This window comes from Eutrigla gurnardus, assembly GCF_963514095.1.
Source record: "Eutrigla gurnardus genome assembly, chromosome: 10".
In the NCBI taxonomy this organism is placed as follows: Eukaryota; Metazoa; Chordata; class Actinopteri; order Perciformes; family Triglidae; genus Eutrigla; species Eutrigla gurnardus.
The window spans coordinates 14,192,718-14,205,218 of record NC_139924.1 but is presented as its reverse complement, the minus strand read 5'-3'; the positions used below and the strand labels follow the sequence as shown (position 1 = coordinate 14,205,218).

Genomic DNA, 12,501 nt, shown 5'->3' with positions numbered 1-12,501 from the left:
TCTCAACAGCCGGATCTCGCACAAATCACTAATGTGTATTCTTTTAAAAAGAAATGCTTGACAAAATGGATTTGAAGGTCAAGATCTTGGCATCGGTTGTCTCCCTGGCAACGAGCAAGTCCTGAAGTCTCATCAGTGCATTTTTTTTATCCTTTATTCTTTAACAGGGTAGGAGGGTAGCGAGAGGTTTGTAGGTGTCCACTAGTCCACATGTCAGCGTTGGAGCTGTTGGCAGCAGTTCTCCGTCGTGACATTAATGTACAGTATAGCTGCTGGTTTGTTTGTGTTCACGATTGTTGTACTTTATTGTACTGCATGTGTGTCATTGCGTCACAGTACGTGTGCTTCAGCTTGTGCAGAGCAACCCACGGAATCGATTACTGAGGGGGCCTGACGGCTCTGCTCGCTGGATGCAGCAGAATACATACTGTAGTAAGGGAGCGCCATCAGTTGCCCTGACAACACCAGTGCCTGTCAACACCTCCGTCTTAATAGTGACAAATTGTACTTATTACATCAGCGTTAATTCCCCCCGATCTCCCTCAGATGAAGATACTTAGCCCCGTGCTGATCAAATTGTGTCAGCATAATTACTGGGAACAGATCCCTATTAAAAACCAGGGCCTCAGACGCACTGTCCAGACTCATCCACGGGCCTATCACTCAACATGCATCTCTGCGTAGGCAGTACGGGTGGTGTGTGTGTGTGTGGAGGGGGGGATAGAGGCAGGCAGGGAGATGGGAAGATGAGGGGGCTGAGGAAGGAGGGAGGGAGAATGTTATTCTCAGGCAGTTGTATGCACAAAATCTGTCGGAGTCTTCCACCTTTAACATGTTTTTGACTGATGCGCTCGTGCTGCTGCAATCCTCAAGAGAGAAGCCTTCAAAAATCCTGTTGATGTCATAAAGGATAACTGAAGAATGTTCAAGCCACTCATTAAAACTTTCTCAATATGTGGCAAACGGACCTGCAGTTAGTCACTGCACACTACATGTCATTCACGCATCGATGGATCAGCCTTCGGGAGCAATTTTGAGTTTGTTATGTTGCTCAAGGAAACTTCGACATGTAGACCGGAGGAGTCGGGTTGGAACTGTGACCTCCGTGGAAGGGAAGATTGGATATGTGCTTACATATCTGCAAAAAATAATAAGTCATTACAAAATGGCAAATGTTGTCTCTGCTGTAGATCTTTAAAGCTGATATTTTAATACTAAGATGACATATTCTCGCTGTGGCGAACAAATCACTACCCTATAGTGATTCGTTTTCAGCTCCAGCAGAATTCTGTTTTCAGGGTGTAACCCTCTATATGCTACTTGTCCACAACGACTGACATAAAGGACAATAATGTAATGGAGCAATAAGCAGCTAGTTGGTGGATACCAAAAGCTGAGTGAAATACCCAAAGAGCATATATTCCCCAAGCAGGACAAGAACACGACTTCAGATGAATGATAATATCCCTCCGTAACTACTGGATGTGTAAAATATGAAAGTATTTGCCCTAAATAGAAGATAAGATGATAGTATGTCATTATACATTCCCTTCAGATTTACCATCAGAATATATAACGCTTGAAATCTATACACTTAGGGGTACGAATATTGCCAATGTGGGACTCTCCTTCGGCCCAGAGTGAACGGAAATCATTGTTTGATGTAACAATTGTATTTATCTGGCTCTGAGTTGTGTTTTATTGGGATGTCAGAAGAAGAAACATGGGGTCCCTCGAGGGAAAAGTCAATAAATGTGGACGATACAAAAAAAAAACAAATTAAGATTAAAATTTCAAATTTCATTAAAGCTTCAGCCTAGTTTTACAATAACTGCAATTACCATAAGCAATTTTCACAGCTCTATAGATATGGATTTAGTATTGCCAGTAGCTCAACAGTGAATTAAGTCTCTCTCTCTCTCTCTCTCTCTCTCTCTCTCTCTCTCTCTCTCTCTCTCTCTCTCTCTCTCTCTCTCTCTCTCTCTCTCTCTCTCTCTGTCTCTCTCTCTCATGCGTTGGTCCTGAATGGTGCTGGAATGGAATTCACAAATTAGTGTCGTCTGATGGAAATGTGCTAATTGCTGTTGTTAAGCTTCTGCAATAATTAGGTTATGATGGCAGAGTGCTAGACATGTTGCTCGCACGCACAAACACACACACAGACACACACACACACACACACACACACACACTCAAACGACCGGCCCAAAGCCAACATCCTCTCTCTCCCGTATGGTTGAAATAGATGGCTAGATTTAATTACTCATTTTACTATCGATCTGTGAGTATAATTTTCCAGACAAAGAGTCAAACACGGGGCGCAACAGTTGACAACAGTTTCTCCTGCTGTGGGTTTGGGAGATTTTTTTTTTTTTGTAATTACAGTAGACTGTAATATATTAATGCTGAGTAAATAATTAGATAGCTGCCCATTTGGCTGTGAAAACGTGTGTAGAAGAGACAAAGCACTGAGGCCGAATGGTAAAAGCTCTTCAGAGCTCCAGCAAGTGACCGGTCAGAAACACAGGAGCATAGCAGAATATCTGCTGACCTACACAACGTTCCACTGCATGCTCAACAAGCTACAAACTAAGCTTAAACTAACTCGCAGCTAAACCTGAGTCGCCAGGTCTTTCAACATGTGCTATGAATGATCAACGACCTTCAGCATCTTTGCTCCCAAAGAAATTAGTGAACACTCGTGGCATTAAATTGGAGACAAATAATGCTGAGTTCCCTAATGGACACGGTACGTAGAAGGGGGACATTTGTACATTTGTGACGGTGGTTGTGAAGCAGTGAATCATTTTTATTGGGGGGGGGGGGGGACACATGGAAATTGGTTAAACATGCCAGTCATTTTAACTGAAATACATCTTAACAGTTACCTAGTTTTAACTACCAGTGTTTTTTTTGTCTCTGTGAGTGATAATATCATGTCTCCCCAGCCGCCTGACTGAACAATCATACTAAACGTGTTGGTGTTGTGATGATGCTGCCCTCACATTCTTCAATGCAGACCTGCTTAGCAACGTACTGTTTAATGGCTCCGGGCTTCAGGAAGAGATCACCAGATTGCTAACCTCATCAAAGACATTAACAACCCCCAGACTCTTTAACCTTGGAGGCCAGATTCTCCTTTTCAGCAGTTGTGTGTGTGTGTGTGTGTGTGTGTGTGTGTGTGTGTGTGTGTGTGTGTGTGTGTGTGTGTGTGTGTGTGTGTGTGTGTGTGTGTGTGTGTGTGTGTGTGTGTGTGTGCGTGCGTGCGCGCGCGTGCGTGCGTGCGTGCGTGTGTGTGTGATACATGCATTAATGTAAAATTAAACCTCTCCCCATGCACTCTTGTACGAGGGTGCTCTCCCGTTGCGTCCTAAACGTCTCACAGGTTCGGTGTTGTTCCTCCTTCTGCCGCCGCTGTTGTGGCGTACTGTTGTTTCACAGCTTTGGACCGCATGTTGAGCACGGTGTTATTGGCAACATGCATCTCAAGGCTAGCGTCTTTGAGTCATTCGCTCCTGAAGTATTCACAAAAATACATTAAACTACTTATAATGCAATATAGTGCATTTATTTCCTGTAACAGGTTCCATAAATACTTATCTTGTAACATATAATAGAAAGACAAGTAATAAAATGTAACAGAAATAGGGCTCTGAATTGGCAAGAATCTGGCAACATGATAATTATTATGATACAGGGATTACAATTCAATAAATTGCATTTTTTAAAATCTAATTTTAGCAAAACTGTCATAATATAAAGAACGCATCACAGATGCATTCATCTGAGTAAAAATTACTTTTTTATGTAATCGGAACAGTGGGATCTGGATTTGCATTTATTACTGTTCATGTAACATTAATTACTTTATATGCAATCTGAGCAAAGACAATAACATTTGCCTCTATCTGTAAAATATAAAACACACAACACTACTATTTGGTGGTCAGGTCTTAAACACAACACAAATTGAACTTCTGCCTACCACACATCTTTGCATGTAAAATATTTATTGAAAATGGATACCATGTATTCATCAAATGATCCAGCATCACAAAACAGTATTTTGGGATACTCAAGTGGCTCACTATTTTTCTTACACCCCTGAAAAGAAATGGCCAATTCAATTCATTTAAAGTATCATAATAAATCTTTATTTGACAAGATTGCATGCCCTTGTGTCCACTAAATCTGTACACCTCAATATTCAGTAGCAATCTGACCAGAGGAACAAGCGGATACCATGGGGTCACATGTTTTATTTATCTTTCACTTGTTCTGTTGTTTATTAAATATGAATTGTTCATTTCATGCCAGTTGGACCTTTTTTGCATGGATTACAAAACACAAATTATTTATGATGAATGAAAACCCATTTTTAACGATGGCACAGCACCGGTGGTCACTGCATTTCACTCTGTCTGCCTTTCTAAACCCGTTTCTTAAATACCTAGACGTTAAAATAATATCATTAAATACATAACTGCATGGCATTTGAGTGTTATTTCAACAGATTAGGTTTGAGTGATGGATCCAGACTCATGGCCTTAAATATAGCAGGGGTGCAAAGCAGTGACAACACAGATTATACTCCTCACATCATTTATCAACAATGACTCATAAAATACTTTTTTTTGTCTTGTGATATTTTGGCAGATATAATGACTCTTTTTCATTTTTAATTGATCTAAGATTCATTTGTCAGCTTTCTTCAGTTTTTTTCCCCTTCAAAACGATTAATCGATAAATGTATTATAGGATAATCCGGGTCATTTCAATATTGTAACATATTTTAGTGTAATTTTTAATAAAGGTAAAATATAGCTTCGGGGTCAACGTCTGGAGTGAAGTGAGGTGTTTAGTCAACGTGGGCGTTGAGACTGCAGGATTTCATTGCAGTGTTCTGACACAGCCACCCACTGTTTTACATTCAGGACACAGAGGGAGAGACGGGGGAGAGAGAGAGACAGAGAGAGAGCAAGGCATCGGAGGGGAAGTAGAATGAGCCAAACAAGAACACAGAGGTTGTTGAGGCTGAATAAGAGACAGAGAGTCTCTGATGCCAAAACCTTCACTGAACCAAGGATGCCTTCTTCACCGGGGCTTCAATGGCAGCTCTGTCATTTACTTATATTCCTCAAATCTATTCACACAGCAGGTGCATTGAGAGAAAGAGATTTTTATAGGTGATTTTTACAAGTGCTGAAGGCTTTCTAATGTTTACCTGGTTTTAATAGTATTACGTTTAAGGTCATGCAATGTTGTTATGGTCCGACCATAATGTTCAACCTGTTCATTCTGTGTCATGGCAGAAACTATTTGTAGTGATGTTTGAGTCACACTGATTGGTCAGATGATGACACTATAAAAATAACGTTATATTTTAACTGTGAACTCATAAACTATATAACCTAGGATTGATTTTTTTGCCTCAAGACGAATCCACAGCACATTTTAGACGTTCATGCTAAATCCATTTTCATTGTTTTCTCCACTAAGTTATAAGAATCATCTTGAAAGTCTAAACATGGCAAACTACCTACTTTACAGCATTGTTGAAAATCCATATTGTTTTAACTTCCAGACTGTTTACAAAAGATCGGCTTTGTTGCTCCTTTTTCCTACAAAATAAATTCACTCTGCACCAACAAATGACCTAATTTGACTTTTTAGAGCTGCTCAGATTACGCCTCGACAAGTTGCCCAGTGCGGTGACTAAGAATGATCCCGTACATATAAATACATACACATAACCGAAGGCTAGCACGGTGCAATCATAGTTTTGGAAACATATCCAAGGAAGACATGTACTTTGTAAACAACAGTGGTTGCAATATTGTGTTAACTGCCTTAAATGAACGTTTATGAAAATTTTTTAAGGAAATATCTGTATTGGCTTTGTGAAATTGGGTTGGATGAGGGTGTAGGAATTAAACATAAACACATAAACTGTGACACAGATGAGCAACCAGCAAAACCTATAACTGTCAAAAAGTTGCCTTTTCATGTCAGCAAAATAAAAAACATCAAATATATACACGTGATGGTCTGCATATGTGCAGTAGCTCAGTACGACGCTTCAGATCAGTGTGATATACACTGTGCATAAGGGGCATTGTGTGTGTGGTTATTGATTATATATGGTATTCTAAAAAGCCAGTCAGATTACAAATAGGTATTTCATGGTGTGGTTGCAGAATAGTGATAATACCCATTTCAGTTTCCGTGCATGCAGCCCTGAGGAGCTCTGCAGTGGAGAGGTCAGTCCTGCGATCTGACCTCAATCAGCTCAGATTAAAGCTGTGATCCGATGTCTTGCCCCCCGTGTCCTCGCGCTGCAACGTACCCCCAACTCTGAGCAGGCAGAAATGAGTCTGATCTCAGACATTACCGCCACAGAGTCACTGTTTGCTTCCTAATGTTTTTGTAGTTGTCACATCTCCAGCTCTGCAACGATAAAAACAGTAAATGGTAGTATTGTTCTTTGAGGACCCACCACTGCAGAATTAAAATGCTCCGTATCCAGGTTAACAGCACACCAATAGCAGGCAGTTTTAAGTAATATTGGAGCTATAAAAAAAACAATTGGACAGGGGGTGCAATTTTCAACAGATACGGTGTGCAGTAAGCCCATAACAGACAGCTATCTGTTTTTAATTTTAGTTTAATGTCTGAAGTGACTCAAGAGAGTTAAAGTGGGCCAGAGAAGTTACCACACAGACCTAGAACGTTCATAAGCCCATTTATCATCTTTGTGTCTCTGCTGACCCGACTAGAACTGGGTCCCTCTTCACTGTGACTCACAGTGTACGGAGAGCCAGTCCCACCTTCCTCTTTAAACAGCAAGAACTCTGACTCACCGACTCAGCCTTCATACCAGAGACTACTCTCTGAACTCAACATTTTCAATCTCTTGCATTCAAACTGTGTGGTATAATTACTGTAATATCTGTGTTGCCTATACATGAACAGAAAATAAGCACGGATAGAGTATGGTCTGTGTTTGAAGTATAATTCAATCAAATTAAAGATTTACGAAGATGTTAAACATGAAAAGCTTTATCTGTGCTGCTGTGCTGCGGCCATAGTTCTACTCCCATTTTTTCCTCTTTTGCTTAAGGTCCCACGGGGTATTTTTACGTCTCAAACAAACAAATCTTTGTTTAAAACGGCATAAGTAAATGATCAACCACCTCCCATCCTTCGGAGCATGTTGGTGGTGATATCCCAGCATGCCTGGTGTCAGGCTCTGTTTTTTTTAAACTGTCAAAACAGCGTCTGTCTCACCGGCTGTGTGACGCCACCACAGTAACCCACGGTGCAGCATCCAAGCACACTGCATGAGAGCTGTATCCGTACCCACGGCCCTCCGCTGAGAGATGGCAGTGGCAGACATCTGTGCAGTGGCATCCTGGGCTCCTCACTGCCCTTTCCACCATTCCCATCTGTGAGCTGAATCAGAATCCTCCCTCACCCGTTCAGTGTTGAATGTGCTCGACGGCAGATGAAGCGTTGCCCAATCGGACATTTTTGCGTTCCAGGTCCTTTAACCTGTGGCCCTCCGGTTCCAGCCGACGAAATGGTTTAAATCGAGAGCAGAACTATGGTCACCTGGTGCTTCTATGTGGCAGCTGTGGACATGTGTGTCTATGAGATACATAACTAACATCATACCCTCCAGCAGATCAGCACCGTTGTTTTTCAGGTAACTCCAGAGGCTGAAAAATAGATTTATTATTGTAATATGCCACAAATACGAGCCTCCTGCAACTATATTTGTCTGCAGATGTTCATTTAGCATGAATGATTGAAATCAACACCTTGGCAGTCTGTAACTGATTCAGTCAAGTGCAGATTGCCGGCTCCGACGTGGCCAGCTTGGCTCTGGTTTAAATCACAGCGAGTTCCGAGCGTCTGCTAGCAGCGAGGCTGCTGTGACACTAGCTCATCTTTACATCGGGCTTATTTAGCCTGCCGAGAGTGAGAGCCTGCTGTTCCTATTAGATTCTGTCTCTGGCAAAGTGGGGATGATTAGATAAAGTGTGTGTGGTGGAGTGGATCACTTTTTCACTTTACAGTAGCAGTGCCTGTGAATGAATGGAGGGAAGGGCTCCACTTTTCTGACAATAACACTGGAATCTCTGCCCAGTTGATGTTTGAAGGCATTTGGGAACCGAGGCCTCAATTATTGCCTTAATGGACCCAAAGCAGTTTATACACTGCACGTTCACCATTCTTACATCTTAATTTCTTACGTGATGTTGGCATCGTGGACGGGAATGACTCCGAAATGCTGAAGCAGTGAGTGAGTTTAAGACAAAAGCAGAGGAATTAAAGGGAACGGGTCTCGCTGAAGGAATACAATCAAATCCGATTCAATACAATAGCCCTCGTTTTGAATCCCCTCCCCACCGCCTGCACTTCATCCTGTCATAACACAATAACTGAGCTCTGACGTCTTAAAAGGCGTTGCAAGAGCATAGAGGTGCTTGAAGAGAAAATTGCAGCAGCTCACAGCGGCTGGAGTGAAATACCATTTTGTCTCACTCAAGATGGATTCCACAGTGAGATTTCAGAGGACCAGTACAGAATCAAAATGGAGAAGGGAGGAGAGAAAAAAGGGAAAGAGGGTGTGTGTGTGTGTGTGTGTGTGTGTGTGTGTGTGTGTGTGTGTGTGTGTGTGTGTGTGTGTGTGTGTGTGTGTGTGTGTGTGTGTGTGTGGACAGCTTTGGAGGAGATGTCTGAATTTTGTTTTTGCTGCTGCTTGGTAATATATGTTTTTCAGGGTGTTTTATCAGTAAGATATTTCTTCTCCTTGCCTTTGTGTTACTGATCACAGCCACGTGTGATCAGTACCAACAACATAAGAAGCATTAATAAAAAATAAAAAAATCTGAAAAGCAAAGCCATACAAAGAAAAATAAATTAAATGGAAAAATGATCTCTCCTCTCCTCTGTACAAATACGTACAGAGACGGTGAAAAAAGAGCAAAGGCGATGATCATAAACAGAAATGTTTCTTTTTCTTTTCTTTTTTTTTATGCATCTGGCCCCCAAAACCTCTGAGAAGATTTCCTCCCACCAATCGTCTCGCACACTGGCACGCATGCATGGCTGCCGGCATCGGCACACACACACACACACACACATAGATGTACACACAGTCACACCCTCCCTCCGTCTCTTTAAAGATTCCACTTGCTGGTTGCCCATCTAACAGCCCTGTATGTAAACCAGCGGAACCCCTTCAGGACATCAAATCCGTGGAATCTGTTGTCGGTTCTATGTAGGTCAACGCTTACAATAGCTGTGCAATTTTTTTCTTCTTCTCCCGCCTCCCTCTTGATTCCCCTTGTTTGCTTAACCCCACAAGGTTGATTTTCCCTTTGCATGTATAAACACCCAAAATGCATATTAAACGAAAGCATATTAAGCATGCTTTGTTTCTTTGATATATATATCAGTCTCAAGTGGAACATTAAAACCTTTAGCGGTTTGATGTTGAAATCTAACTTTTCGCTTCTTTGCCATTCATACTTGTTATGACCGTCTGGTAACTCGACAGGAAATGTAGGAAACAGTTGTTTTCTCTCTGATCTATAGGGGATGATGTGACCTCAGGGAGGGGGCATCTCATTTGTAAACACACACAGAAAAGGCAACCCTCTGCACCGGCTTGTCCATGCAATTTTTAGGATCTTGAAATGTCTATTTGAGAGGCCATTTTGACAAAAAGCACAACAATGACATTATAAGATAAATAAGCGGAACTGTGTGGATTTTTTGCTTTTTGTCCGGCACAACCACCTTTTTTTAACATCATGAACCAAAAGCACACATCTACCATGTGAACAGTCTATTTTAGAGGGAAACGCCACAAGAAAAAGCCCATATCCCGCCTTGTTCAACTTAAATGAATTACCCACTGCTAATCTGCTTCAGCTGCTCCCACACAGCCCCAGCTCGTTCTACTTTTGGATAAATCGCTGATACGACTGCCTTCAGACATGGGGCGCAATCAAAATATGCAGAGAGAATTTCTGCTAATCTAAGCAGTCAAACATGTAACCTTAATCAGAGTCACCCACGACTATGCCAGCGTTGGAGACGTGTATCGTCGTTGTTTTCCATAATCTTTGTGCAGGTATACACAGTCCAAGCCGTAAGATTACAGCGACCTGTTTGCTGCTGCCTTATGGAAAACATCTTCCACAGACATTAATAATCCATCACAGTGAACACAAAGCATTAATCTGCTTTTGTCTAAGTTTCCCTGTTAATGTCATAATGCCAAGTTCTCACAATAATGTCTGAGTCTTCCTTTTTTATTTATCTCTTATTAGCTCAGTGAGCAGGTCATTTAAAGCTAGCAAAGCTGTACATTTTGTCTTAACAAACAGTCAGTAGGTAAAAATGCACAATATTTAGATATATGCTCCTTTTGGCATGTTCGTCCTTTCTTTTAACCCGTGAGGTCACCGCACGCTGTGTTCCTCTGGACCCCGTCAACATCAGCTGATCTAGCCGAGTCTCCCTGGTCCTTAAACGCTCCCTGAGCTGCGTCTGTCTGAGCATGCCCACCACCAAGCAGTGAAGACAATCTCCTGTAAATTGCTTTTTCAATCAGTTTTGACATCAATCTGCTCCCGTGGGAATGTGGGCATTCATGTGATGGTGGAGTGGAAGGTTTCTTTCTTTATGGATGTTGACAACCCCACTCAGCCTGGTTTGATCTGTAGAATTAACATAATATTACGCTACATACTGAACTGGCTGTGACAGCCGAAGAGGGATTGGCTCTGTCGACCAGACATTTGGAGTCAGCGAGGTTACAGCGACGGCAGAAGTCAAAGCTGTTCCGGGGCAAAGATTTCATGTGCAGATCTGATTTCAGTACAATTTGTTAGTTTTGTGTTTCATCATCCAATCATTTACAGTATTTGTTCAAATATTGTTTTGTTTAGCTATAGAAGTTTCACCAAATCTCTTGTAGTTATTGTCTTTTTTCATTTTGCATTAAAATCTCTCATCTCATGTAGAAATAAAGAATCACTTCTCTGTGAGATTCAAACTTCTACAGATTTGCTGTGCATCCTCCATAGGCTGCTGCCTTTCATGTGTTTCCACTCGCTCTCTTTGTATCCTCTCCAGGACAAAGATATCTCATCACATCCACAGGAGCCTTGTATATTCTGGACGTCCTGCCTGAGGATGGGCTGAATAACTATCGCTGCACCACACGCCACCGCTACACCGGCGAGACTCGTCAGAGCAACAGCGCGCGTCTCATTGTGTCAGGTCAGTCTCGCATTCAAGCTGGAATCAGTTTCATCGCCAAAACCATTCATACGGGACAAATATACATGGAGATATCAGACAACCTCTATGCAGACCTTCTATACTAGGATGTAGGTTCAGTCTTATATTGTCGCATAGTTTGATGAATTAGGGTAATTTAGCATGTAGATGGATAAATCCAGGGTGCCACTCCTGATTTGATTGTAGGGGAATATTTTAGGAACCCAGTGTTTCTTTCTCCTCTCCCTTACACAACAAAATATACAGTATATAGAACTGAATCGTGACCCTGAGAATCAATATTAGATTACACTGTCGAGCGCCTGGTAACTCTCACCACTAATTAACACTAAATTCTCCTTCCAGACCCCACCAATGCTGAGCCAGGCATCTTGGATGGCTTTGACCACCGAGAGGTGATGATTAATCATCGGGTGGAGCTGCCCTGTAAGGCTTCAGGCTACCCAACGCCCAAATACCGCTGGCTGAAGGACAACAGCCCTCTGGAGCCCGACAATCGCTTCCGGCAGACCACCACGGGGCTGCTGATCGAGAGCACTCAGCCCAGTGACGCCGGGACGTACGTCTGTGAGGTGTGGAACAGCTATGGCAACGCTGAGGTCATGGGACACCTGTACATCAAACGTAAGGATTTTATTCAAAAACTGTATCTGTTGATTAATTGATTAGCTGATCAACACAATTAAGTGATTACCACTTAACTGTGTAAAAGGCCAATCGTTTGCTGCTTCTTAAATGTGAGATTTGCTGCCTCTCTCTCTTTATATAATACACAATTAAATTATAACTTTGGTTTTGGATTGTAGGGCTGACAAAACAAGACATTTGGAAACTTGTGATGGGCATTTGTCCAGACTAAACTGTTAATCAGATCATTAAAAAATAGTAAAAATATTTCTGAAAATTGTGAAAAATTAGTCCAAGGTGACAACTTCAAATTGCTTGTTTTATCTGACGAGCAGTTAAGAACCAAAATATGTGAAGTTTCCCTTCATAGAAGAAATAAAATGTGTTAAATCTTATTACATTTTTAAGATGGTGGATTCCTGACATTTTTACTTTTGTTGATCACTCAATTAATCAAATAATTGTTTAAGATCTAATATGTTCATCTTAAATCTAACTGGTTAAACTAACCTGAACTCTCTCCAGTGTCCTCTTGTCAATCTTGTCAGATCTTTG

General features: G+C 41.6%; 1 protein-coding gene across 4 annotated transcripts in view; it reads left to right on the top strand.

The window, feature by feature from the left end:
* The window catches only part of LOC311020060 (cell adhesion molecule DSCAM-like), a 103,275-nt gene that overhangs the window by 49,826 nt on the left and 40,948 nt on the right, over positions 1-12,501 (top strand). For all 4 annotated transcript variants that reach the window (XM_084019855.1, XM_084019857.1, XM_084019856.1 and 1 more), the window contains exons 4-5: positions 11,152-11,298; positions 11,665-11,943. In XM_084019855.1, coding sequence (XP_083875981.1) covers positions 11,152-11,298; positions 11,665-11,943 — 426 coding nt within the window. The remainder of the gene's footprint in view (positions 1-11,151; positions 11,299-11,664; positions 11,944-12,501) is intronic.